This window comes from Mus musculus, chromosome 5, assembly GCF_000001635.26.
Source record: "Mus musculus strain C57BL/6J chromosome 5, GRCm38.p6 C57BL/6J".
Taxonomy (NCBI): domain Eukaryota; kingdom Metazoa; phylum Chordata; class Mammalia; order Rodentia; family Muridae; genus Mus; species Mus musculus.
In genome coordinates, this window is record NC_000071.6 from 145,140,260 (window position 1) to 145,167,184 (window position 26,925).

Genomic DNA, 26,925 nt, shown 5'->3' on the forward strand with positions numbered 1-26,925 from the left:
AAGTGAGAGGAAAAGGGCCGTACGGTTTACGGAATTCTACAAAGGCAGCGCCAGGGACACCTAAGATGACGCAATCTCCGCGCGAGGTGGGCGGGGCCCCGCGAGGGCCTTATTCTGAAGAGTTTGTCGCCGGAGCGGAAGCCGTCAATAAAGAAGCAGCGGCCTTAGGTGCTTGAGTTTCCGGTGAGTGTTTCTCTGCTCGGTTCTCGAGTACCGTATCTTTGGCAATGGTTACGGGCAGGAGAGCTGTGTGAGCTGCTTATGCGGCAGAGGCTGGAGTCTCCGATGACTTGCACAGGGGATGGTAAACTTGGGGCTCGCTCTTTCTCTCTCTGCGTGTGTGTTTTTTTCCCACGTCGTTTTCTCTTCCGGGACCGTTTTCTGTCTAAACACCGCTTTTTTTCTCAGATGCTGCTCTTGAGTTTTCTGCCACTGTCCCTTCCGTAACTTCGCTCTTGTTCACCCCTTTTCCCGCTCTTCTACGTCTGTAAACAGCCCAACACAACACCTCTTTCCTCCTGATCCGATCGCCTCTTCGTTTTACCTCTCCCCGGCCCCGAGAGCCTCTCGGGTTGAGTCCTCCTAGGTCAGGAGAAAGTGATTCTCTAATCAGGCTGTGCGCCCTGGGAAGGGCTCAGAGTCAATCTATCTTTTAACGTAAGCGCTGGAAAAACCAGAGCAAAGACCACTGATGGGGAAGTCAGGAGCCTCTAATCTGTTAGACTCACTGGTTGTCAGCAATGTGACCCTGAGTCCACGTCTTAAGAGTTTTATTCTTAATTTATTAAATTGTTAAGAAGGGGTGTGGGAATAGGGGATTGTAAAGTGTCAGTCACCATACAGTGGATGGGACTAAAGACAGTTTTGAGCAGATGAGTCTGTTATGCTGATAGGTTACTCTTTGCCAGCTAGAAAGCTTTATGCAATCGGAAGAAGAAGAAAACAGCGTTTCTATTTAGATTTTGACTGGCCTGCTTTGTTGTTCTAAAAAGAGAGATTTTTGGCGGCTATTTAACGTGTGTAATCTACTGCTTTTATTCTACAGATGAGACAGAAGACTGCAGAAGAAAAGTGATCTCCCCCAGAGTCACAGAATAGTTGGTAAATCTGGACAAGAACACAGCTTTGTAACTGTGAAGACCAAGAATTTTTTTTATATTACTCTCAATACCCAAAGGTATTGTGCATTCCTTCTTTCCTTCCTTCCTTCTTTCCTTTCTCTGTCTTTCTCTCTTGCCTTCTCTATTTCTCTCTCTCTCCCTCTTACTGTCTGTCTTCCTTCCTCTTTCTTCCTTTCTTTTCTTTATTTCTTGACAGGGTCTTATGTAGTCTAGATTGGGCACAAGCTCACCATATACCCAAAACTGGCCTTGAACTCTCAATCCTTCTGGCCCCACCTCACACATGCTTGGAGAATGCGTGTGTGTCACAGTTCCCTTCTAGGGAAGCTGAGTAGCTGTTCTGGGCCTTCTGGAGAATGATCTACCATGGACATATGTTTTTCTCATGAGTGGTAGACAGCAATCCAAAGCAAAGGAAAAAATAGCTAGAGAGACTCGGGAAGGAAGGATAGAGATAAGAAAGTACCCAGCAGAAATCAGTTAGGGAAGCCACTTTAAGGCATCCAGCTGAAGCGCCCAATAGGGTTCTGGATATAATATAGAGATATCTCAGATTCGGCTTCCAAGCAAAAGAGTAAACGGTCCCAAGTAGGGATGACACCATCGACCGTTACTCACAGCTCCCGCAGAAGCTGAGTGAGGAAACTGAAGCAGTCAGTCAGAGCTCCTGATTGAAGTGAGCTTCCCGAGGCTGAAGTTCTGACAGTTCTGGCTTCTCTTTTCTACCCTAGACGCTTTTATAGCATGAGATAAACAATAGATCCATCCCTTCCAGTAGATCTCAAGCAAGGCCTCAAGTGTTTTATTCTTGGGCTGTTTTGCTGTTCCTATTCCTCTGGTGTAGAGTGTGTGTGTTGAGGGTGGGGGAACAGCTCATGCCCAGAGAAGAGTCTGGGGAGGATACGGAGACACCTGCTTGGGTCTGAAACGGGGCAGAGGCAATGCATGGTTACTTAAGGACATAACATACATTTTACTCTCTGAGCTTGACATCTAGAGGAGCAGGGGAATGGCTGTCAAAGCCCTTTGGCAACCTGAGGCTCAGAAAGCAGTTGATTTTCTTGTAGATCTTTATAAGCTATCTTGCTGGGAAATGCCCAAGGTCAAAAGAAGCCGGAAAGCACCTCCAGATGGCTGGGAGTTGATTGAACCAACGTTGGATGAACTAGATCAAAAGATGAGAGAAGGTGAGTGGGGTCTTTCTGCCTGGGTATGCTGGACAGTATCAAGGCTCAGCGTCTCCAAGGATAGAAAGAAAGAAAGAAAAAAACACCGAGAAGAGGCTTGTAGCAAACTGGTCATGTTTTTTCTATCAGCTCAGAGTGTTTTGAAGGTTCTGAAGAGTAAAGTAACATTAATGAGGCTATCATACCTCTCCCCAAAAAGGTCTGTTGTTGTTTCATTATTAGTGTATTTGTGAAAGATCGGGGGGTCTGTGCTACTTTTAGTGTTGGCTGGAAACGGGGTCTCCAGCAGACATAGTTCTGGCTATCCTGGAACTCACTGTATAGACCGGCTGGCCTCAAACTCATGGAGAGCTCCTTGCCTCTGCCTCCCTAGCACTAAGATTAAAGAGGTGTTTCCCACAATGCCCAGCTCACTGTGTGTTGGGGTTTTTTTGTTTTTAGATTTTATTTTACTTTGGGGTGGGGTTGGGAGATGTACGCATGCTAGCACAGGTGCCTGGGGAAGCCAGAAGAGGGTGTGAGAACACCTAAAGCTGGAGTTACAAGCAGTTGTAAGCCACTCTGACAGGAGTGCTGGGAATAGCCCCATTGTGAAGTCTTTTTATCCATGCCCTTTTTTCTTTTTGAGACTCTAGCTTTAGCTGGCCTAGAACTCTGCCACATACTCACAAAGTCTTTCTCCCATGGTCTTTGCCCCAGGGCTTTGGGAGCCTTTACTTTACAGTCTACTTGTCCTTGGAAATTCTATCAAAGGATGTGCTCGCCTTTGGTGTCCTAGTTTGATTGCTGTTCCTGTGATAGAACATCAGACCAAAAGCAACACAGGGAAGGAAAGGTTTATTTGGCTTACAATTCCAGGTTACAGTCTGTCATTGCACTAAGTACATCACCTCCACAGTCAAAAGCAGAGAATCAAGCTGCAGAGATGGCTCAGTGGTTGAGAGCACTTACTGCTCTTGCCAACACATCTTCTGACATGCATGGGCAACAGGTACACTAGTGCACATACATACATAAAACGAGAGATACCAAACTTCAGGAGAGAGAGATCAATGAACACATGCTGTTTGCTTAATACAGAAGTTCAGCCAACTCGCTTTGTTCACCCTTAGCCAGTTCTGGCCTTACACCTCCAGCGTCTGAATGATGACCATATTCAGAGTTGGCCTTTCTACCTCAATCAGGCCAATATGACTTAGGTCACTCTTCAAGTGGGGCTCCCTTAGGTGATTTCATCTGGCAAGATGATAACTTTAAAAGCCATCTTCCTGTATGACTACTTAAATTGGTATTTGTATGTGTGTTAGGCAGGGTAGTACTACAGAGTTAGTGTGGAGGGGTAGAGAACAACTTAGAGAAGTCAGTTCTCTCCTGTTGGTTCCAGGGATCAGACTCTCGTCTGCTTTGGGAGCAAGCACCCCTACCCACTGATGTATCCCATGGGCCCCCTGAAATTTTTTTTAAGAAATAGGCTTGAGTGTTTTGCCTCATGTGTGCTGTTTGTGTCTAGTATTTAGAAAGACCAAAAGGATGTTGGCTCCCTGGGACTGGAGTGAGTTATGAGCTGCCACCTGAGTGCTAGGAATAGAACCTGGGTTCTCTGTAAGAACCACTGAATCTTCTCTTCAGCTCCCCCTGAATGTCTGTTCACAACAATCTTTGGAATACCTGTTTATAGCTAATCTGATCATTACTATTATGAGGTCATACCTGCAGCAATAATTATTAAGCCAGTGTTAACTTGGTTTTCTCTTTTCTCAACTGATTGTGCTAGACTGTCTCTGAAATACCCAGAACCTACAGAGTTGCTATGGGCCAAGAGATTTCTTGACATAACTCTAAAAATAAAGGAAATCAGAATGTGGAGTGAAAAGTCTATTTCCAGGTCTCTGATGTATTCCTAGACTCACAGTAACTAAGCTCTTGGGGAGCTGCCTGACATTTCCTACACCAGTCTGCGTTCTGCTAGAAGGGCTTGAGGACGCCAGTTCTTGTCAGCATTTTCTTAAAGATTGATTTATTATTTATTATATGTAAGTACACTGTAGCTGTCTTCAGACACACCAGAAGAGGGCATCGGATCTCATTACAGATGGTTGTGAGCCACCATGTGGTTGCTGGGATTTGAACTCTGGACCTTCGGAAGAGCAGTCGGGTGCTCTTACCCACTGAGCCATCTCACCAGCCCCCTTGTTGGCCCTTTTAATTGTTCATTATTTGCATTACTATCTGCATGGATATAAAATAGTCATAGCTATAGTTAAGCAAACATGCTACATCCTCTGTAGAATGACTAGCTCCAGAACACATACATGCTTTTTTTCTTCCCAGCTGAAACTGAACCCCATGAGGGAAAGAGGAAAGTGGAATCTCTGTGGCCCATCTTCAGGATCCATCACCAGAAAACCCGCTATATCTTCGACCTCTTTTACAAGAGGAAAGCCATAAGCAGAGGTAAATGGCTAAATTTCTTGACCTTTAAAAAAACTGTTACTGTGTGTCCATACTTATGGAGGCAAGCATGTGTTTTGACTTCCGTGTGAAGGTTGTAGGACAACCTGCAGTTTTGGTTCTCTTTGCCATGTGGGTCTGGGGGATCCAATTCAGGTCATTAGACCTATCTAGAAAGCATTCTTGGTCCCTGGGCCATCTTGCCTCTTGGCTCTTTTGTACTTGAGTGGCTTTCAGGATTTATACAGTAGTTTATAAAAAGCTGGGTCTGGTGGCACATGCCTTTAATCTTAGCACTCAGGAGGCAGAGGCAGGCTGATCTCTATGTGTCCTACTTCCAGGACAGTCAGGACTACACAGGAACCCTTGTCTTAAAAAACTAGAAGACGAGGAAGAGGAGGATGAGAGAAAAGAAAGGGAACAAAAGCCAAGTGTCATGGTTCAGACCTATACTTACACACTTGGGAAGCAGAGGCAGAGGACTAGGGAGTTCCAGCTAACCCTTGACTGTAATGTGTTGTGGTAAATCTCCAACCCAAATAAGCCCATGCAAGGAAAACACAACTCAATACGAATACAAGCTTCGTGCCTAGACTGGGCAGATCTACTCCTACACTGCTACAGCTATGAGATCCCTCTTAACTTGTGATTTCTCTTGGCCACGTGCTGCTGCTCCATTTTCCTTCTACCTCGTCCTCCACTTCAGTGTTCCTCTCTCCTTCCTCTCCTCTTTCTCCCCCTCACTTTTTTTTCCCTCTCCCCCCAAAATTTTTTAGCTCCACTTCCCCTCCACTGCCCAATCACCGGCTCTAGTCTTTATTTTACAAGTTAAAATGGGGAGAAGGCTCACATGAAGTCACCCGAGTAATGATTCACTCCACGTCCCAGGCAGCCCTCTTGGGGAAACAGAATTAGCATCAAAATACAAATAGCACTAGGGAAATCCACAGCAGTAGTGGGAGATCGTGGCTCCAGAAATGGAAATTAAAGCAATGATTATCTTTGCAAACCCATCAGTCATCAGTTTTCTTACCATGAAAGCTGAAGTCATTTGTGTGTGTTGGTGTTGTTATTTTTGAAATAAGGCTACACTCTGTAGCCCGGGCTGACATGGAATTTATTATATACAGACTGACCTCACACTCACAATGCCCTACCTGCCTCTGCTCATTTCTGGGATTATTGGCTTTTGTTGCTGTTTTTAAGTTTTGTTTTTTGAGACAGGGTTTATGTAGTCATAGTTGTTCTAGAACTCAATTTATAGATCAGCCTGACCTCGAACTAGAGATTGTTCTGCCTCTGTCTCCCAAGTGCTGGGATCAAAGGCTCATGCCGTCATACTCAGCCTAACTTTTCCTTTCAGTCCAAGGTGAAGGCAGGTTTGTTACGCCATGTTCTGATGTCTGTCCCCAACTTTCTGACAGAACTCTATGAATACTGCATTAAAGAAGGCTATGCAGACAAAAACCTGATTGCAAAGTGGAAGAAGCAGGGCTATGAGAACCTATGCTGCCTACGCTGCATTCAGACTCGGGACACCAACTTTGGCACCAACTGCATTTGCCGGGTTCCCAAAAGCAAGCTGGAAGTGGTAATGCCCAGCGGTTGGATGGGGGTTACTTTCTGTTTAAAACTTTGTCTTAGTTGACCATGAGGGTATTTTGAGAAGTAGTTTCATCACTAGAACCCTTCTAGCCACCCTTCTCAAAAGTGAGTCCTGACCAGGGATCCTTTTAAGGTGGTATCTGGGGCTGGTCTCAGTACTGTCAGTGGGCGAGTAACTGCAGCAGACCTCACTCCTTAGGGAGTAGTGATGGCAGTGGCTCTCAAGTGACAGGAGGGCTATGCTTTGAGGCTGGCTGTCAGGTGACCTATCTATCCCTCGAGTCTCACAGGCACATTCATCTCTGCATGCCTTCTGCTTTGTTCCATAGCCAGGACTTGGGAGGTGGAGGCCAGCCTGGGCTAGTACTGAGGTCCTGCTTCAGAAGAAAAAGTGCTTTCAAGGGCAGGCCAGGCACCCACAAGCAGTAGCTGGGCTCCAGTCTCCACATCATTGAAATGGAGAGCCAGACGGAGGTCAGAACAGACAGTCCATCCTTTGACTTTGTGTCCTCTCAGTACACTGAAGCAAGTCTTAATTCCCAGAGTTTTCATTGAGTGCAGATGGCCTCAGCTCAGCAGGTAGCTCTGTCCTCGGTATCAAGGGTGGAGCTCTGTATGATGTGCTGAGCCATGGCTCGTGGGCAATAGCTGCTTCCCAAGAAGCTCTTGGTGTCCCAGCCTGTGGTTGAGGTTTAACTGAGATTCAGGGCTGGAATGTTGCCTGAGGTGGTAGATGGCCCCCTAGAATGCGTGAAGCCCTAGAAGCCCTAGGTTCCATCTCCAGTGCCCCATAGAGCCAGATGTGCAAGTGTACATCTGTCATTCTAGCATTCAGCAGCTGTTGGCAGGACCAGAAAATTAGGGTCATCCTATATATGAGACGCACTCAGTTAAAACTAACAGAACGTTACCAGAGAACTTTATTTGTTTAGAATGGGCTCGTGGCCTCCAGAAAAGGAGGTAAAGACAGCATTGCTCCAGGACCCCCATCCCCACCCAGTGGCCTCAGGAACTCTGGCTTTCGCCCTCTTGGCAGTGACAAGTGTGTCTTGTTACAGCAATCACACACAGACACTAACTTCCGCCTGGTAGTAACTGTTCCACGTCACAAAGGAGCTGAGACGCCCAAGTAGAAGTGTCCAGTAGAGATGCTCTGCAAGGGAGTGTGCAGGGCTGTAGCAGTGTGTTCAAATGTTCTTCTTCTGTTTCAGGGTCGCATCATCGAGTGCACACACTGTGGCTGCCGGGGTTGCTCTGGCTGACACCCTTGACTCCTCTGCATCCTGGTCTTTGGACCTTGGACTTAAGACTTATTGGGCCACTGCCTGAAGCAACTCTTCTCAGAGTGGTGCTCAGAGAAAAGACCCAGGGGGGGAAGCATGAGCTGTACAGGTGACGACTTTAGTGTTCACCAGCTGAGATCTGTAAAAATAAAACCTTTAGACCTCCTCGCTACATTCTTTCTTTTAAGAGTGCCAGGGGATGGGCTTAGTCCTGGCTCTGTGTTGTAGATGCTGTGTGACCATGATCGTTGTCAGGATGCTTTGGCCTGGTGTGGGACCTGCTATGATCTGGGCACCCTGAGCCCAGCATTTGCCTGTAAAGTGCTGTGGTGCCTCTGGAATATTCTTGGCCTCTGAAGTTGAAAGGACTCCCAGGCTCCCCCAGCAGTGTGAAGGCTGGGCACTTGTCATAGCCGCGTGCTCCGTCATCCGTCCCTAAGGCCGCCAGCCTTGTCAGTGGTGTCTTGGTCCCCAACAGGCTTGTTCTGGAACTCCTGCCAGGGGTGGGGGGCTTCCTCTGCTGGCATGGCTTTCAACCACTGCTTGTAATAAGCCCGAAAGCCATCAATCTTCTCCAAGTAGGTGTTTTTTCCTTTGTACTATAATTAGAGATGCACAGGACTGTCAGTGTGAGTGAGATACAGGCACAGAAGCCTCACTGTGAAACCCATAGCTTTGTACAATGAACACAGGATATGCTAAGAAAGCAGAGCTTTCAGAAATGTTTTCAGCCAATCTAAGCTACTGCATATCACCCAAAATTATCCCAAGTCACAGCAGCTGACCACTGTCCTTCCTTCCCTCAAGGAGACTACCAAATAATTTGTCATTAGATTCATTGCTGTAAAGGGCCAAGTTCTGGAAAATCTGTTATTTGGGAATAGGCCATACCACTCTTTGCCTAACAGCCGTCTAGCCTGAGAACACTATAGTGTGCCTAAGCCATGGAAGTCACCTTAGCCCCACACCTAGAACTGAGGCATCCCCTCAACTGCCTCTGTTTTGCTGAGCTGTTGCTATCCTTGACCTTGGGTCAAGGCAGCATCAATGCAGGGAGGAGAGGTGTGGTGAGTTTGAAACAGGTAACGGGCACCATGGGAAAAATAAGCCAAACACTGCTAAGACACAATACTAAAAGTTTGAGTTGAAAAAGGTTTAAGGGCCGGGCGTGGTGGCGCACACCTTTAATCCCAGCACCTCGGCAGGCGGATTTCTGAGTTCGAGGCCAGCCTGGTCTACAAAGTGAGTTCCAGGACAGCCAGGGCTACATAGAGAAACCCTGTCTCGAACACCCCCCCCCCCCAAAAAAAAAGGTTTAAGTATGTTTTGAGCTGGACATGGGGCACACCCTTGTTCTCAACATCTAGATAGCAGAGATAGGCAGATCTCTTAAGAGGCCAGACCACTCTACAATGCAAGTTCCAAAATAGCCAGGGCTACACAGAGACCATGTCTAGAAAATAAGAAGATTAAATGTGCTAAAGAAATAGTTCTGTGCTTACTATGCAAGCACAAGTTCAAACTCTAGTACCCATGCCTCCTGCTATGTAGTCCCTGGCCTAGGGAGATAAGACGGGAGACGGCAAAGTCTAGTCAACTGACGAGCTCCAGTTTCAGAAAGAGAGCCTGTGTCAGAAAAGTGGAGAGTGATAGAAGCTTTAAGTGGTCTGAGCCCCTCAGCTGCACTAACTTCCTTCTATGCACGAAGACTATGAAACCATCAAGTTGTTCACAACATGGAATTGAAAATGTTCTAGGAGCTCGAGAGAGGGCTTGGCAGCTACGTGCTTTGAGTGGGTTCCACTCCATGTACCCATAAGATGGCAGAAAACTACCTGTAACTCCAGTTGGAAGGGATCGGGCCTCCTTGGGTACTGCACACACACTGAACACAGAAAAACAAGATACCCATACACACTGGTGGGTGGCACAGGCACTCGCTCCCAGCACTCGGGAGGCAGAGGCAGGCGGATGGAACTCGAGTTCAAGGTCAGCCTGGTCTATTGAGTTGAGTACCAGAACAGCCAGGGCTACACAGAGACCCTATTCAAAAAGCCCCCTAAACAGCTGGAGATAGCTCAGCAGTTGAGAGCACTGACTGCTCTTCCAGAGATCCTGAGTTCAATTCCCAGCAATCACATGGTGGCTCACAACCATCTGTAACGGGATCCGATGGCCTTCTCCCCTGTGTCTGAAGAGATTGATAGTGTAATCACATACATTACATTAATATTAAAAAAACAATCCCCAAACACCCATATACGTTTTTTTTTAAAGGCAACTAGAAGGTGACCTATGGACCTTCAGACCTTCCTGATGCTCAGCATGGCCTGCCCTGCTGACCCACTTATTCTTTCTCAGCAAGTGCCACACATGGCAGCCATTCCTGAGCACTGCCTCGTGCTCCCATCCCATTCACTGTCTCCTCATCTGGTCTGTGGTTATCTAGGCCACAGTTGCTATTAGTGCTCTGGAGACAGAGCATGGGCCCTGACTCAACAGAGCCCCACACTATAGGAGCCTGACGTCCTTGAAGGGGTAACTTGTACAATAGCCTTCCTTCCTCAGACTATCACTTGCAGTGCCACGTGCAAACACACAATGGTGAGTAGTGTGCATTGGGAAACAGGTGAACAGGCAGGCGACCTCTCTAAGCCCAGATGGTTCAGGGAAGGCAAGAACCAAGTGTAAAAACAGTAAACCATGGTATCACGAGACTGTGATATGTGGGGGAGGGGAGGTGGATCTGCAAAGGGCTTTTTAAGACTGGACACAATAGTGCACGCCTATAATGCCAACTCTTGAGAGGTGTAGGCAGGAGAGTCAGTAGGTCATGGCCAGCCTGAGTTACCTGACTGTTAATAAAAACAAAAAGTGGGCTAGAGGGATGGCTTAGTGATTAAGAGAGCATTCTGCCCTTCCAGAGAATCTGAGTTCAGTTCCCTACATCTACACCAGGCACACCACACCACAAACCACCTGAGAGCTCCAGGGGAGTCCATGTGGCTCAGGGTCTTAGGTTTTCCTTAAGAAAACTTGTTGGAAGCTGGCAAGATGGCTAGCGGTTAAGAGCACTCACTGCTCTTCCAGAGGTCATGAGTTCAAGTCCCAGCAACCACATGGTGGCTCACAACCATCCATCCATAATGAGAAACAAAAAACCTATGGGCTGGAGCGAGGGGAGGCCAGAGTGAGTGGGGCTGAAGCAAGAGGGAAAAGGAAAGGAGGAAAAGGAGAGGGGGAGAAAAAGAAAAAAAGAAAAGAAACCTTGTTGGACAACTTTTAGCAGGGAAATGAATGTCAAGACTCAAAGGTCAAAAGCAGAGATGAGAGCAGCTGAGGGAGCCATCAGCACTGACAGTAAACTTGGTGCACATACCCGGTCAAAGGTGGGAGGGTACTCGGCTGCAAACTCCAGCTGGCGGACGACCACCTCGTTTACTGGGACGCTGTTCTGCCTCATGTCCTTCAGGATGCTGATGAGATAGGTGTAGTCCAACTTCTTGAGGGCTGCGTTGATAAGGGTGCTGTAGATGTGGATGTTAGGGCTCACCTGGGACTTCTAGAACACGAACATCATGAACATGGTCAGCATGTGCTGGTGGCTGGAAGGACAACGCAGTCTGCTAGAACAAGGGTGGGACCGTACAGCATTCTAGCCCTCCACAGACGCAAAGCAAGCATGCCCTATTTAGGGAGAAAGGCTGGTGCTCAGGGGCACAGGCAGGCAGGCGGGCGGAAAGGACCCGCTCGCTCCTGGCTGCAGTTTACTAGTTGACACTGTCATCACCAGACGCCGGTGAGCCCAGAGCAGCCAACAGATGGGTGACAGAACGTGTACACGATACTCGGTCCTTAGGGAGTGGCCACTGCTGGGGCTGGATGAAATCCACTCAGCAAGCACTCATGGTCAGAGAGAGTGTGCATTAGAGGGAGCCAGGGCTGTGAAAAGTACCCTTTGTCCCCAGGGCTTCTGGTCCATCCCCTCCAGGATGTTGGGGCTCAGCCCCATTCACAACTCTCCATGGGAAGCAACACCAGCTTCAAGTTCTCAGGGTCACTTTTTACAGTGGTCATTGTCATTCTACACCAGAACGGGTACTGTCCCACTTGCCCCCCCCATACTCATTTGATTCTGCTAGGCCTCATTTTGCCCACAGGTCTCCCAGGACTGTGGGCAGCGGGCTCAGGGTTAGGCCTGTGCCCCTCACCTTCATGTCTGCAAGCAGCTGCATACCATCCCTGGGCCGATGGCAACCAATGGCCAGATTGCAGAAAGTCCGAAGATTGGGGACAATTCCCTTCTTTGCCAGGATTGGCAACAGTGCCTGTTGTACGACAGATATGCAACAGTTATTACCTGTGACCCACAAGCTCTGGCATATTATTCTGACGAATCACTCTGCTGTGTGCTAGAGGCCTGGGAAGCCACCTCTACTCAGAGGCCCCTGACTCCCTCAGCTGACTGTACGGCAACCCCGGTCTCATGATCTCATGGCCCTTTGTCTCACGTGTCCTCCTCTTACCTGCCCTTCCTTCCCTCTGTCTCACGCTCCTTGGCCGCCCATCCCTGCAATGGGCCAAGAAACTAGGAGCTCATGATACAGGGCAGGAAGAAGCGCTGACCAGTATAGTATGAGAAAGGGTACCTCAGCCCGGGAGGGCCCCAGGGAAGGACTGCCATCTTAGCTTGTCCAGAGTGAGGTGTGCTCTGCACTGTCACTTCTCTGTCACCCTTGGCCCTCACAGATGCACAGAGTACTGCTTCTGTCAAAGCAAGCGTCACGCAGAAACTGACTGTGTGCCGTGAGGTGGCATGCACGCCTTTATGCCCAGCATTTGGGAAGCAGAGGCAGTCGGGTCTCTGGGAGTTTGAGGCCAGTCTGATCTACAAAGTGAGTTCCAGGGCTGCAGGGCTGTTACACAGAGATAACACTGTCTTGAAAAAACCAGGAAAAAAAAAAAGATAAAAAAAACCCAAACTGGTTATGTAAGTAAACAAAAGCCTGTAAGAAGCCTGGCTATTATCTTTGTGGGATGGAGAAAGCCACACAACCAGGTAGCGCCTCCTGTCTGAGCAGACCAGAAGCACATAGACAGAGTATGGATGAGGAAGGTCAGAGGATTGGAGGTATACTAGGGTGCCTCATGGTAATTCTCTCCTTGGGGGGAGGGTGGAAGTCAGGGTTGGGTGCTGAACCAGGGTCTCACTACAAAGCCTCAGCCGGTCTGGAGTTCAACACGTAAACTTGGAAATCTGAAATCCACCTACCTCTACCTCCCAAGTGCACCGCCATGTCCAGTTCCCCACCTCTTTTTCTCTTCACCACCAACCCCTGTTTTTTTTTTTTGTTGTTGTTGTTGTTTTGTTTTTTGTTTGTTTAAGAAAAGGTCAAGGCTGGCATTGAACTTCCAATCTGGCTTGCTGGATACTTTAATGTGAACCTGATACAAGCTACTGTTATCCGGTAGGTAGGAATCTCAATGGAGAAAATACCTACGTAAGATGAGGCTGTAGGGCATTCTCTTAATTAGTGCTTGAGGGAAGGCCCACCTTACTGTGGATGGTGCCATCTCTGAGCTAGGTTCTATAAGGAAGCTGGCTGAGCAAGCCATGATAGCAAGCAGCACCCTCCATGGCATCCACATCAGCTCCTGCCTCCAGGCTCCTGTCCTGTTCTGACTTCCCTCAGTGACAGAAAATGAATGTGGGAGCATAAGCCAAATAAAACCTCCTCAAATTGCTTTTGGTCATGGTGACTCAGCACAGCAATAGTAACCCTGACTGAGGCCTTATGGCCAAGGATGACCCACCAGCCTCCGATCCCCGTCTCCTGGGTTACAGGTGAGCATCACCAGATGCAGTTTACGCAGTGCTAGGAATGGATCCAGAACCATATGCTAGACAAGCACCCCACCCGCCAGCCAGCCTCCTCCTCCTCCTCCTCCGCGTACAGCTCTCCTGCCTGTGTCTATGTCCATGTACCACTTGAATGCTTAGTGGCCATGGAAGCCGGAAGAGCGTTTCAGATTCCTGAAACTGAAGTTACAGATGGTTTTAAGCTGCCATAGAGGTGTCTTCTAGAAGACCATCCAGTGTTCTTAACCACTGAGGCATCTCTCCAGTTCACAGTGATTCTTCCTGTCTTTTCTTCCTTCTTTTCTGATTGATTGATTGATTGATTAAATGTATGTGAGAACACTGTCGCTGTCTTCAGACACACCAGAAGAGGGCATCAGATGTCATTACAGATGGTTGTGAGCCACCATGTGGTTGCTGGGATTTGAACCCAGGACCTCTGGAAGAGCAGTCAGTGCTCTTAACCGCTGAGCCATCTCCCCAGCCCTCATGGTGATTCTTAAGTCTGCTGAACAACTCTACAGACCTGTTCCTGAAGTGCCTGCCCATCTTATGTACCCCTCCTCAGTGTACTAGTGTATATGCCTGCCCTTTGGGGGTGGGAGCAAGATGGTCTCTTCCTGGGACGTCAGGAGCAGCCTGGAGGCAACCTCTGGGTCCCCCAGACCACAGTCTCGAGCTGCCTCCAACAGGTGAGGCCTCCCAGCATGTCAGCATGACCCTTCTCCGTGAATGCCCTTCATACCCTTCCGCTGGGTGGTAGGACTGTGGTGCAGCTGGCTGGTTTATGGCTCAATTCCTAACTTTGATGTCTGGCCAGGCCTAGAACAGGACTCTAGACATGTCTGCTGACTAGTAAGCTACGATCAGGAAGAGAAGGGGAGCCCCCAGTAGACAGCCCCCTTACCTTGGCTCCCTCCAGGTCTCCCAGTTTGCTCTTTTTCCTTATCAGCGTGTTGAAGAAGGTTACGTCGGCCTCCACCCTATGCCTGTCCAGGACGGAAAGCAGCGAGGATTCTGCAGTGCTCCCAGGCTCCACCACCTCAGCCAGCAGAGTGAGGGTTTTGATGTCTGGCTGGAGCCCGTGTTCGGTCATCTTGCCCAGGAAGCCTTCCAGGCCCCCCATCAACGCCAGCCTATCAGCAGGTGTGGCCACTGTCCCAAATGAGACCACAGCGGGGGAGAGAGTTCCAAGACTTAGGAGACTGACTTCCAGCTCCAAGTGGGTAGGTTTCGAGGCCAGTGGGGTGAGGGCTACTGTGTGGCCAGGTTCTGCCGTGGTTTCCACCTCAGGCTGGGTCCTGCTTGTTACCCTGGCCTCAGGAAGGGCTGGTGGCCCCTCGAGTTTCTGAGAAGGTTCCAGAAACAGCTGCCTCTCCAGTGCTTCCACATGTCTGAGTGACACACCATGCACTGTCTTGGCCTGGACTTTCCTCCCTGCCATATGCCTGCCCTTTGGGGGTGGGAGCAAGATGGTCTCTTCCTGGGACGTCAGGAGCAGCCTGGAGGCAACCTCTGGGTCCCCCAGACCACAGTCTCGAGCTGCCTCCAACAGGAGGTTGTAGCCATGCCTACTTGGTTTGATCCCCAGACTCAGCATCTGCCGCCACACCTGAAGGAAAACAGAAATGTTAGGGCTCCATGTTCCTGCCTCCTACAGGCCTTCTGAGGAAATGAGTACCATGATCACGAGCCATCGTAGGAGAAGCTAAAACCCAGCAGGCGAGCTCCCTTAGATGGGCCCACCTTGGATTAAAGTCTACGATGGATTTACTCCAGTCAACAAGGCCCAGGAGAAACTCATTTAAGGAAAGGTCCCTGCTATTAGTATGCTTTTCCTGTTACTATTAAATATATCACCCTTTTGAACAGATTTCTGCAGTCCTATGAATACATACTATCTTATAGTGATGCTATATAGACAAATAGATAATGGTTCTATAGAATCTCTGACTTGATTCAAATAATTTTAGGAAGAAAGTTTTTAGAGATGGTCTTAGTTGCTAGAAAGATGTAATAAAGTCAGACTCAAGAATACAGTGTGCCCACTCCTCAGAATAGTAACTAAGGCTGCATAATAAGAAATGCAGTGAGCTTTCTTTCTTTCTTTTTTAATATTTATTTATTTATTTATTTACTATATGTAAGTACACTGTAGCTGTCTTCAGACACTCCAGAAGAGGGAGTCAGATCTCATTACAGATGGTTATCAGCCACCATGTGGTTGCTGGGATTTGAACTCAGGACCTTAGGAAGAGCAGTCGGCGCTCTTAACCGCTGAGCCATCTCTCCAGCCCAGCAGTGAGCTTTCTTAATCACACTACGGAGAGAAATAGACTTGGGAGAATTTGGGAGAATTAAAGTTGTAAGTGTGCACTATGATAAGGCAAGGACCATGTAAATGACTGTTGCTTTGAACTTGTAATGAGTATGGTATAATGAAACAATGCTTTGAACTTAATATCGACATCCTTCTGTAACTCCCATTTTATCTCTGAGGTCATTTTCTAAAGGTATAAAAGACCAGAGAAAAGAAATAACGCTGGTGATTGAATGGTTTGCTTGGGGAGCTCTGGCCCATCCACTCATCTATCCTAAATGTATATGTCTGTTTGTCTATATGTTTGTGTGTAGGTATATGTGTATGTATGAAAGCACGCATGAATACTTGTGGAGTTGATTGTGGCAGACCAATCGGGCCTGGTGTGGGTGTATGGATGTTTGAATGTATACGTGTCTGTGCATATTTGCCTGTACAAAGCATCTTACTTCTTTTCCTTTTCCTCCTCTCTGGTTCACAAAGAGTTAACCAGCGTAGCCAGAGAGGCTTCTGGCTGATTCACCAGAGAAAGGAGCAGCAGCAGTAAGTCCTTCCACTTCAGCCCCTGCTGTTTTATGATGAGGTGCTGAACAGCTTCTAGCCTTGGAGGAACTCACAGAATGCAGGCCAGCTACTGAAGCATAGTGACTTAGACTTAAGACAGGGAAATGTTTTATGATTATACAGCAACCCTATATATCTCTTAAGACCAAGTCTTAAGACCTAAATATCTCTTAAGACCTCTGCTGCCTCAAGAAGAACCAATAAGAAATAAGACCTGCAGGGGCTGGCCCTTGGCATAATGTGGATTAATAGTCAGACCAGCAAACTTCATAAGGCGAGAGAAAGCTGGAGTAGGCTCAGGGGTAGATCAACTGCCTAGCATGTGCAAAGCCCTGGGTCAAAACCATAGGACCACAGAAGAAAAAAAGAGGAGGAGGGGGTGGGAGGAGGAGGAAGAAGAGAAGGAGGAGGAGAAAGAAGAGGAGAATGAGAAAGAAGGAGGGAGAATGAGAAGGAGGAGGAAGAGGAGGAGGAGGAGAAGAAGAGGAGGAAGAGGAGAAGGAAGAAGAAGAAGAAGAAGAAGAAGAAGAAGAAGAAGAAGAAGAAGAAGAAGAAGAAGAAGAAGAAGAAGAAGAAGAAGAAGAAGAAGAAGAAGAAGAAGAAGAAGAAAACTGCTGGGGATGTCACTAAGGGTGTGGAAGCAAGCCCTAAATGCAATCCCTGTGAAGCTGGCCTAGAGTCCCAGGTGGGATCCCAGGTTAACCTGAGCAATATAATGAGTCATCAAAAAGGGGGGCAGGGGGGACTGGCACTGGCCACCAAACCTAATGACCTGAGTTCAATCCTTAATGGGAAAAGGAGAGAACCAACCTAGCAAGATGTCCTCTGATCTCTACATTTGTGCTATGGAATGCAAACACCCCCTCAAACACACACACACACACAATAAAAACTATAAATAAAACGTAAATTTAATGTGTGTGTGTGTGTATGTATGTGTGTATATATATATATATATATATATATATATATATATATTCTGCCCAATAGCTGGGCAGAAGACACATAGGCAGGGTTTAGGTTTCCCGGACTTGGGGGCAGAGGAGGATCACAAGGAAGAAGAAGGTGCTGGAGAGGAGGAAGGAGAAGCCACCATGGGTTAAGGGTCAAGAGAACACAGCCCCGAGGGCTGCCCAACTGGAGCTAAGAGCAGCCCAGATGAAACATAATAAGTAAATAATACCTTGGGGTTATCGATAGGAAAGTAGACTCTAACAGCATGGTGGGTAGGCAGCTGCTCAGCTCTGTGTTCTTTAAGGCTTATCATAAATACAAAGGCTGTGAATGTGTCTTTCATCTGGGAACATAAATGGTCTAAGGCGGGTAGAAGGGCTGGGATTTAAATAATTCCTACAACGATCTTTGCCTCCACTAATGAGGTAGTTTTTCCACAAGCCTTTCCATGTCTACAAAACAAAAAAAAAAGGACATGCCCTGCAATGATTATGTGACGGCTGGAAGGGCAGATATAAAAACACAGCTGGCACAGTGGACTGGAGAGGATGCTCGGTGGTTAGGAGAGCATACTGCTCTTAGAGGACCTGAGTATCATTTCCCAGCATCCACTTCAAGTGACTCACAACAGGCTATAACTCCAGCTTCAGGAGACCATTTCTGGCCTCCTACACGCGTACCTATAATTTGAAAAAAGCCAAATGTACTGGCTAATTTTGTGTGTCAACTTGACAACAAACTGGAGTTATCACAAAGGAGCCTCCCTTGAGGAGATGCCTCCATGAGATCCAGCTGTAAGGCCTTTTCTCAATTAGTGATCAAGGGGGAAAGGCCTCTTGTGGGTGGGTCCATCCCTGGGCTGGTAGTCTTGGGTTCTATAAGAGAGCAAGCTGAGCAAGCCAGGGGATGCAAGCCAGTAAGGAGCATCCCTCCATGGCCTCTGCATCAGCTCCTGCTTCCTGACCTGCTTGAGTTCCAGTCCTGACTTCCTTGGTGATGAACAGCAGTGTGGAAAGTGTAAGCTGAATAAACCCTTTCCTCCCCAACTTGCTGCTTGGTCATGATGTTTGTGCAGGAATAGAAACTCTGACTAAGACACCAAACAATGCTAGCCCTGGCACCAGGTAAGACTGACCTGCATGGCTTGCCGGAAGCCTGTCTTCTTGTCCTGGATGCAGCCCACAAGCAGAAAACAGAAGGTCTCCTCTGTGACTGCATGCCCCCTTTGGATGATTTCCTGGGAAAGAGAAGAAGGCAGTCTCACTCAGAAACTATGGCAAGGCCCATTCTCACCTAGTTCAGTACCAGGACCATGCATCTCTAAGGAATAGGGACCTGGATACAGCCCTGGGACCAGTTAGAACCAGCTCCTAAGTAAAGCACCTAACTGCCCCCTATACACACACTACCTCTAGGCCTGTCATCCTAGCTCTGTTCCTAGAGGGAAGATCTTGTGCAAAGCTGACCCCAGCAGCCATTTGTATTGGAGGCTCGGTTTCCCCATTTGTGCAAAGACACCTTCTAGAATGTCTGAGCAATCTTTCAACCATGTATACAGGACAAGTGTAATCCCCATGGGCCTCTTCAGTGTCACACTGGGCAAGACCTCCTTATTGACACTTGTACCTCTCAGAACCTCCCGTCCTTCCACTCAGTACAGTGACCCCCTCTTGCTCTCCTGCTTACAGCCCACCACAGTGTGACTGAGTCTCAGAAAGGTCCTGTTGGATTTGTGTGTGAACCCCAGCATAAAGCACAGACCTGTCTCATTCCTCCTGAACATCCCAGGTGTAGGGAGACGGACAAGTCTCTCTCTCTCACTTGTCCCACCCGACTGACTTTGAAGGCAAGGAGAAAAGGGAGCCCCCACCTTGAAGACATCCAGGCACAGCCTGAGGTCTGCACACTTGGCGGCCACCTTCAGCAGGGCATGATACGTTTTCAGGTTGAGCTGGAAGTTTCTGGCCTGGAGCTGCTGTCGGAGCTTCAGGGCACTCTGCAGGGCAGAGTCCTTCCAGGGGGACTCCGCACAGACATTGAACAGAGCTGTGTATGTGGCATCCGAGGGCTCCAGGTCTCTCTTCTTCATCTGTTGAGATGGGAGAAAACTGAAGGTGTTTCTAGGAGAAGCAGCCACTTTGAAGGCCCCAGGAAAGTTTTGTTACCACATCCAACTAGCCCAGGAGCTAAGGCTGACCCAAGTGGCACCTCGTATACAGTATCCAAACTCCTGACTGGACCAGACAGGGCTGTGAAAAATGGAGCCTGTATTCCCAGAAATGCCAACAGGAAACCATCCTTTCGGGCACTTGAAAGAATATTCTAGAGCTAGCACACTTGTGTCAGGTGCTTCCTATCCTGAGGTCTGTCCAGCTCACTCTGACCATCCAGCGTGAGCACAGAGTGGGTTTGTTCTGGGAAAGGGGGACCAGCGTTCACTAACTGAGTGAGAGTTCACGAGCCAGTGAACTCACCTCAGAAACCAAGGATGAGATGGTTTTAAAAAGTTATTCATATAAACAATTCATATACCTAAATTGTCCTTCTAAAAGTGCAGTTTTAGCACTTAAGAGTGGTGGCACACGCCTTTAATCCCAGCACTTGGGAAGCAGAGGCAGACAGATCTCTGAGTTCAAGGCCAACTTGTTGTACAGAGTGAGTTCCAGGACAGCCAGTGCTACACAGAGAAACCCCCACCAACCAACCAAAAAGTGAAGTTTTGTCAAACATGTTGGCAAATACCTCTGTCAGGAGACAGGCAAGTGGATCTCTGAATTCAAGGCCAGCCTGGTCTACATAGTGAGTTCCAGGTTAGTCCAAGCTACACAGTAAGGCCATCTCAAAAAACAGAACAAGGCACTGGAGAAATGGCTCAGTGGTGAAGAACCCTGATAGCTCTAAAAGGGAGCCCGGGCTCAATTCTCAGCACCCACAAGGCAGCTCACAACTGTCTGTAACTCCAATATCTAACACCCTCAGATAGAAATACATGCACACAAAGCACCAATGCACATAAAATAAAAATAAACCAATGACTGTAGAAAGGGAGACCCTTCCTTTGCTTTGGTGACAGTCGATGAGAACTGCAGGAGGGTACCAAATATGAGGACTAGGGTTGGCAGGGTCTGCCTCTGGCCACAGGACAAGATGGCTGGGCTCTTACTTGAGACTACAGTTGTCCTGATTCATTAGGAAACAGAACAGGATGCACTGTGTCTGTGGAGAGGAACACAGACTAACTGGGCGTGGTGGCAGAGAAGTGAGAGCACATGAAGCCGTCTCTGTCACCTCACTTGATGCCCCAAGATGACCTCAATTTGGACTCAATGTCAACAAGCCCACGTCATCTGCCCCACTGTGTGACATCCCGCTCAGGACCTGCACCCAGCATGCACTCCGGAGCTTTGGCCCCTATTAATCTGACCCACACTTACATCATTGAAGAGTCTGAAAGCCTTCTTCAGGTACCCGACGCGCCCGCAGCCCCCAATCAGCACCGTGTAGTTGCACTCCAGAGGCTGCAAGCGCTCTTCCTTCAGCATCTGCCTCTCAAACAGATCCAGGGCCTCTGCAAGCTAGGGAAAGAGGCAACAGGAGAGGGGGCTCAGGACAGCTTCTGAGACCTGTAGCAAGCCAGGGAGAGCGGGGCACACCTTTGGTAGGAGGAGCAAAGCTATTCTAGGCCACACAGCCTGGGACTCATAAAACATTTCCTCAAAACAAACAAAAAACCTACCCAAAATAAAAGGCCCCCCAGAAGAGAGTGCGAGGTAGAGGGACCCTTATGATATGATACGGGGAGACAGCTCCCTTCTCCCTGGTTGCAAACTTCTGCCCAAAGCAGTGTTTGTCCACATCCAGTTCCCCACCCGATCCTGTCCCCTCCATCCTTGCGCCGTCTACTCCTGTCTTCGTTTCTGTGGTAGTACTGACGAGCTCACTCAAGGCCCGCACATGCGCAGCAGCAGACACTTCCCGCACATGCGCAGCAGTCACTTTATCACTTAACAGAAGACACTTCTTTTTGACTATGTAGACCAGGCTGGCCCCAATCTTCCTGCCTCCGAGCTGGGTAGAGATGGGTGCCACCATACCCGGCTCTCCTTTTCTCATCTGTCCATTTAAGTAATGGCTACTAAGTCCTTCCACGAGCCAGGCAAGGTCTGTTCACTTGGGGAGGTAGTGTAAAATAGGATGCCTACTCACAAAACGGCTGTTCTGGCTGGAAAAGATGCAGAAAAAGAAATAAGCTGGGCATCACAATGTGTGCCTGTAGATCCAGCACACGGAAAGATGAGGCAGGAGCATCACGAGTTTCAGGCCAACCTGGGCTACATAGATAGCAAGCTGAAGACTAATGTAGGCTACAGAATAAACCCTTGTCTCAGAAAAGCCAAAATAAAACGGTGGTGGTGGGACAAGACGGCTCAGTGGGTAAGGGTGCTTGCCAACAAGCCTACCAACTGGAGTTGGATCTCTGGCTTCCACACAGAAGGAGAGAACGGATTCGCCCCAACTGTCCTTGTCTGTCATATATGCATCCTGGTGTGTGTATGTGCACACAAATACAGGGAGTAACACACTAAAATAAGTCCAATTAGAGGGGGAAGGGCCCGGCTGTAGCATAATTGAGTTTGTGTCTAGCTTTCATGAAGACCTGGGTTCAATCCCCAGCGCACATAAACCTGGTATAGCAGTGCACACCTGTACTCCCAGCACCAGGGAGGTGAGCAGTGCACACCTGTGCTCCCAGCACCAGGGAGGTGAGCAGTGCACACCTGTGCTCCCAGCACCAGGGAGGTGAGCAGTGCACACCTGTGCTCCCAGCACCAGGGAGGCGAGCAGTGCACACCTGTGCTCCCAGCACCAGGGAGGCGAGCAGTGCACACCTGTGCTCCCAGCACCAGGGAGGCGAGCAGTGCACACCTGTGCTCCCAGCACCAGGGAGGCGAGCAGTGCACACCTGTGCTCCCAGCACCAGGGAGGCGAGCAGTGCACACCTGTGCTCCCAGCACCAGGGAGGCGAGCAGTGCACACCTGTGCTCCCAGCACCAGGGAGGCGAGCAGTGCACACCTGTGCTCCCAGCACCAGGGAGGTGGAAGCAGAAGAGTCAAAGGCTCCGGGCTATCCTTCAAAGCCAGCCTAGGATACATAAGACTCTAGCTACAAAATGAAGCAAGGGGGTTGGAGGGATGGCATCAACTAAGAGCACAGAAGCTTCCAGAAGTCCCAAGTTCTATTTCCAGCACCCTTGTCAGGCTGCTCATAGCCACGTATAACTCCAGCTTCGGGGGATGTAACGATCTCACGTCTATGGAAAAACAGTGTTGGGGTTGGTCCTGTGCACTGTGTATTCAGATGCTGAGCTCTGTGCTCTAAGATCAGGTTGCAGTGTGACTTGGGCATTGTATTGACCAATGTGCTGTGAAGAATGCCCCCAAAGGTCTCTGATTGGATAACAAAAGGCGAGTACCTGTGACTGGGCAGCAAAGAGGGAGGTGGGACTTCACATTGAGTAGAGGAGTCTAAGGTACGGACCACAAGGAAAAGGAGAGGAGAGTGAAGGTGAAGGTCACCATGAGGTGGAATGGACCATGAGCACCAGTAGCAGGCCCTGGGGACACACATGCAACAAAGCAAGACTCAGGTGGCAAGTAATGGGGGATTTATCTGGTTATAAATAGACAAGTTGGGTTATAATAGTCTCAGAACCTGCCCGGCAGTTTAGGCTTGCAGCTGGTTAATAAAAATGCCAGGTTTCGGGCTGAAGAGACGGCTCAGTGATTAAGGACATGTGCTATTCTTGCAGATGACCCGAGTTCAATTCCCAGCATGCACATCAGGCAGCTAACTCCAAAGGATGCTCCTAACTTCAGGCACATGGACATATTACATACATACACAGATAGACATATAAATAAATAAGAATAAAAATATTTTTAAAAATACCAGGTCTCTCTGTCCTTTATTTATGAGCTAGGTGGGATAGAGTGGGGCAGAAACTCACTTCATCCTAGCACTCAGAAGGCAGAGACAGGTGGGTCTTTGAGTTTGAGGCCAACCTAGTCTACAAGGTGAATTCCAGGACAGCCAGGGCTACCCAGAGATACCTTATCCAAGAAAAAAGACAAAAATAAAGTTTAAAAAGTATTTTAAAAATAACAAATAAACCGGGTATAGTAGTTTATGCCTTTAATCCCAGCAGAGGCAGGTAGATCTCTGAATTCAAAGCCAGCTTGGCCTATATAATGAGTTCTAGGACAGCCAAGAATGCAGAGACAGAGATCCTACACCAAAAAAATAATAAAAACCAAACAAATAAAATAAGCTAGATCCACTACTATGTGTCTGTAATCCCAGTACTTGTGAGTCAGTGGCCTCTCTGTGAGTTCCAGGCCAGCCTGGGCTACATAGTGAATTCCAGTTTAGCCAGGGCTACACAGTTAAGATTGTGAAAAAGGTATAAAACAATAAAATAAGCGGGGTACTGGTAATCCCAGCACTCAAGAAGGGGAGACAGGAAGGGTGAATGTTTTAGGCTGTCCTGAGCTACAAAGTGAGTGCCAATCAGCCAGGGCTACCCAGCAAGACAGCCTTGAAAGAATGAAAATTAGTTAGAGCTGGCAACAGTTTAGAGGTCAAACTGTTAAGAGAAGAATAAGTCATGAGCCCAGGAAATGTGATACGGACAAGAAGACTAACGGGATTACCTCCATGTACTGAGTTAAAGATAGGTAAGGGGCTAGCAATATGGTTCAGCAGAGAGAGGCGCCTGCAGCGCAAGTGACCAGAGTTCGATCCCTGGGCTGTGCATGAAGGTGGAAAGGAAAAGCCAGCTCTATACGTCGTCCTCTGGGCTCCACATGTGCACCGTGGCACACACACTCACACTTGCACCCAGACAGCAATAACAGAGATCCAAGGACTGAGTAATGAACACCCCAGCTTCAACAGCTGAGAAGGCTGCACTGCCCCACATAAAATGCCAACCCAGCAGAAGGAAAACCCCAAGGTTCTCATGTAAAATGCCTACCTGTTTACCAGTTCTCTTAACTCCCTGCCTGCCCTCCGCTCAGTTTCCAGCCCAGCCTCTTCCTCCCTCAGTTCCCCAACAGTCTGCTTAAACATTCCCTTCCCAGTAGTTTCCCCAATGCTAGCAGCTCCAAGCCATAGCAACTGTGCTAGCCTATCTGCTCAGCTCAGCTCAGCTCAGCTCAGCTCAGCTCAGCTCAGCTCAGCTCAGCTCAGCTCAGCTCCTCCTGGCTCCACTGTCTGACAGTGTCTTCACTAACTGCCTTCTCACTCTGCTAGTCCCCACCCCCGGCTTTATATACATTTCCTATCCCGTTCCCAGAAATCCAAGGGGCATCCAACACTGAAGGTCATAGGGTTCTCCCAGCTAAGAATTCTTAAAGGGCCAGGGACACAAGATGAAATCACAGCACACTCTCAGACCTTTCCTTCCTTGATCAGACGTTTGCACTGAAAGAAGTACCAGTACTGAGTGTTCCTCCGGCCCCGCCACGGTCTGGGCTCCAGTTCTTCCTCCTCACCACCCTGTTCCTTGAGCTGCAGGTTGTAGAGCTGGGCCGTTGACTTGTGGAATATCCTCCGGGAGGAGAATTTGCCAGAGAGGCTCCCGAAGCTCTCTTCCTCTGCCTCCTCCTGGGGAGCCACAGTGCTGAGCTTACTGGAGTCAGAGCAGAGGCTGCTCATTTCCTTCTGGTTCCCGCTGCCCAGGGGCAGCGGGGAGGAGGAGCCGCAGAAGGCAGCTCTCAGCCGTGCAGGTCCCTCCCTGCCTCCTGTCCATCGGGTTGATCCAACAAGATCCAGGTGTTGAAGGACAGACAGTCCTATGGGGCGGGGACCGGAAAAGAGCCGGGAGAGTCTTAGGAGGTCCATCGCTGGCTGCCTCGAGCCCCTGCAGCCTGAAATCAAGAAAAATAAGGAAACCGCATCAGACGCCATATAAAAAGTCAGAAAGGAAGGGCTGGCGAGATGGCTCAGCGTGCTCTCCGAAGGTCCTGAGTTCAAATCCCAGCAACCACATGGTGGCTCACCCATAATGAGATCTGACCCCCTCTTCTGGTACATCTAAAGTCAGCGACAGTGTACTTACATATAATAATAAATAAATCTTTGGGCTGGAGTGAGGGGGCCTACTGGTGCAAGCAGGGCCTACCAGAGCGAGCAGAGGTCCTAAAAAATTTCAATTCCCAACAACCACATGAAGGCTCACAGCCATCTGTACAACTATAGTGTACTCACATACATTAAATAAATAAATAAATAAACAAACAAATCTTTTTTAAAAAGAGTCAGAAAAGAGAGACAAGTTTACTCAGAGGGTAGGCTCTGAGTTAGGAAGACCTGGCTCTGTGCAGGGTGGGGAGTGGGAGATCAGTCAAACTTACTATCTCAGCTGGGTAGAAAAGAGTCAGAAATTCAGGGTCACCCTCAGCTATAATGTCAACTTCAAGACCAGCCTGGGCTTCATGAGATTGTCTTTAAAAAGTAAGAGTAAGTCGTGATGGGCCATGCCTTTAGGCCCTGCACCAGGGAGACAGAGGCAGGAGAATTTCTATGAGTTCAATGCCAGTCTGGTCTACAACTGTGAGTCCACGCTACTCAGGGCTACCTAGAGATCCCCAGTCTCGACAACAACAACAAGAGGCTCAAGAGGGTCTCAGCAGATAAAGGTGCTTACTGCAGAGCTCGGTGACCTGAGCTTGATTCCTGAACATACTTGGAAGGACTTGTGGTACAAGCTTTTCCCTAATCTGCACTCGAGTGGTGTGGAAGGCACATATATGCACATGCTCCCTCTCACAGAGCTACACCCTCTCACCCTCGCATTCTATTTTTATTAGGCTGTGCTGGGCCTGCTTACTTTGAAGCCCTTTAATAAAAAAACAAAACAAACAAACAACAACAAAAACAAGACATAATAACAGGGAAAAGAGGTATGACGGTATTTTGAGGCTTAGCTCTACTAGGTTGACTCGCTCTCCAGGGTCTCATGTAATGCAGTCTGGTCTTGAGCTTCTGACCCTTCTGCCTCCACTTGCCAGTTAGTGGGATTACAAGTCTGTACTAACACTACCGGCTTATGCGGTGGTGGGGCAAGCACTTTACCAACTGAGCCACACCTCCTGCCCCCTTACCCGACTTTTAAACGTCTGCATTAGAGCTACACCCACAGAGAGACCTGGGACCCTAGGTCGCCCCTTGCTTCCTCTCCCCAGGCCTTTAGATCCTCCGTTTTCGCATCTGAGCTTGGACAAAGTCCCTCAGGTCCAATTTCCACCCGGCTTCCGGGTTTCCTATGAGGGTTGAACAGAAACTCACTCTGAGCGTTCTAAGCGGCGAGCCCCTAGTGAGACGTCCTCAGAGTCGAGGGACCGCGGCTCCAGAGACAGCGTTCCTGCCCTCAGCACAGACTACGGAGATCCCGCGCAGGCGCACTTGCGTCGCCGCCTCTTGTGTAAGATACAGAACCGAAAGAAACAGGCGATCGGTCGGCGGCTAGTCAGGCCTGAAGGAGTGGCCGGACTCTGAGCTCCGTTGGCTGAGTCTGGA

The 26,925-nt window shown here is 48.7% G+C and overlaps 2 protein-coding genes across 5 annotated transcripts; one reads left to right on the forward strand and one right to left on the reverse strand.

Annotated features, from left to right (window-relative positions):
* Positions 1-116: 116 nt before the first annotated feature.
* On the forward strand, positions 117-7,819 carry Bud31 (BUD31 homolog). 3 transcript variants are annotated; one of them, NM_001310771.1, is made up of 6 exons: positions 117-183; positions 1,046-1,177; positions 2,189-2,308; positions 4,640-4,762; positions 6,184-6,350; positions 7,576-7,819. In NM_001310771.1, exons 3-6 carry the CDS (start codon positions 2,215-2,217, stop codon positions 7,624-7,626), a joined length of 435 nt encoding a protein of 144 aa, NP_001297700.1. In that variant the 5' UTR covers positions 117-183; positions 1,046-1,177; positions 2,189-2,214; the 3' UTR covers positions 7,627-7,819. The 3 variants fall into 3 exon arrangements, with proteins under 3 accessions (NP_001297700.1, NP_001008705.1, NP_001297699.1); NM_001310770.1 differs by having other exon boundaries at positions 178-304; NM_001008705.2 differs by lacking the exon at positions 4,640-4,762.
* Ptcd1 (pentatricopeptide repeat domain 1) lies at positions 7,119-26,845 on the reverse strand. Of its 2 annotated transcripts, NM_133735.2 has the most exons (9): positions 26,695-26,845; positions 24,802-25,274; positions 20,780-20,920; positions 19,216-19,434; positions 18,481-18,582; positions 14,415-15,119; positions 11,859-11,975; positions 11,027-11,209; positions 7,119-8,246 (listed from the first exon to the last, which is right to left on the reverse strand). In NM_133735.2, exons 2-9 carry the CDS (start codon positions 25,246-25,248, stop codon positions 8,073-8,075), a joined length of 2,088 nt encoding a protein of 695 aa, NP_598496.3. In that variant the 5' UTR covers positions 25,249-25,274; positions 26,695-26,845; the 3' UTR covers positions 7,119-8,072. The 2 variants fall into 2 exon arrangements, with proteins under 2 accessions (NP_598496.3, XP_011239315.1); XM_011241013.3 differs by lacking the exons at positions 7,119-8,246; positions 11,027-11,209; positions 11,859-11,975 and adding an exon at positions 13,946-14,190 and having other exon boundaries at positions 15,054-15,119; positions 26,695-26,817.
* Between the last annotated feature and the right edge of the window lie 80 nt (positions 26,846-26,925).

Coding starts and splice junctions, on each gene's coding strand:
- Bud31 (NM_001310771.1), top strand. CDS start 2,215: ATGCCCAAGGTCAAAAGAAGCCGGAAAGCACCTCCAGATGGCTGGGAG. Junction 2,309..4,639: donor AGATCAAAAGATGAGAGAAG/GTGAGTGGGGTC, acceptor TTTTCTTCCCAG/CTGAAACTGAACCCCATGAG. Junction 6,351..7,575: donor CCAAAAGCAAGCTGGAAGTG/GTAATGCCCAGC, acceptor CTTCTGTTTCAG/GGTCGCATCATCGAGTGCAC.
- Ptcd1 (NM_133735.2), bottom strand. CDS start 25,248: ATGGACCTCCTAAGACTCTCCCGGCTCTTTTCCGGTCCCCGCCCCATA. Junction 20,921..24,801: donor GTCTGATCAAGGAAGGAAAG/GTCTGAGAGTGT, acceptor CTCTTTCCCTAG/CTTGCAGAGGCCCTGGATCT. Junction 15,120..18,480: donor GCTTCCGGCAAGCCATGCAG/GTCAGTCTTACC, acceptor GTTTTCCTTCAG/GTGTGGCGGCAGATGCTGAG.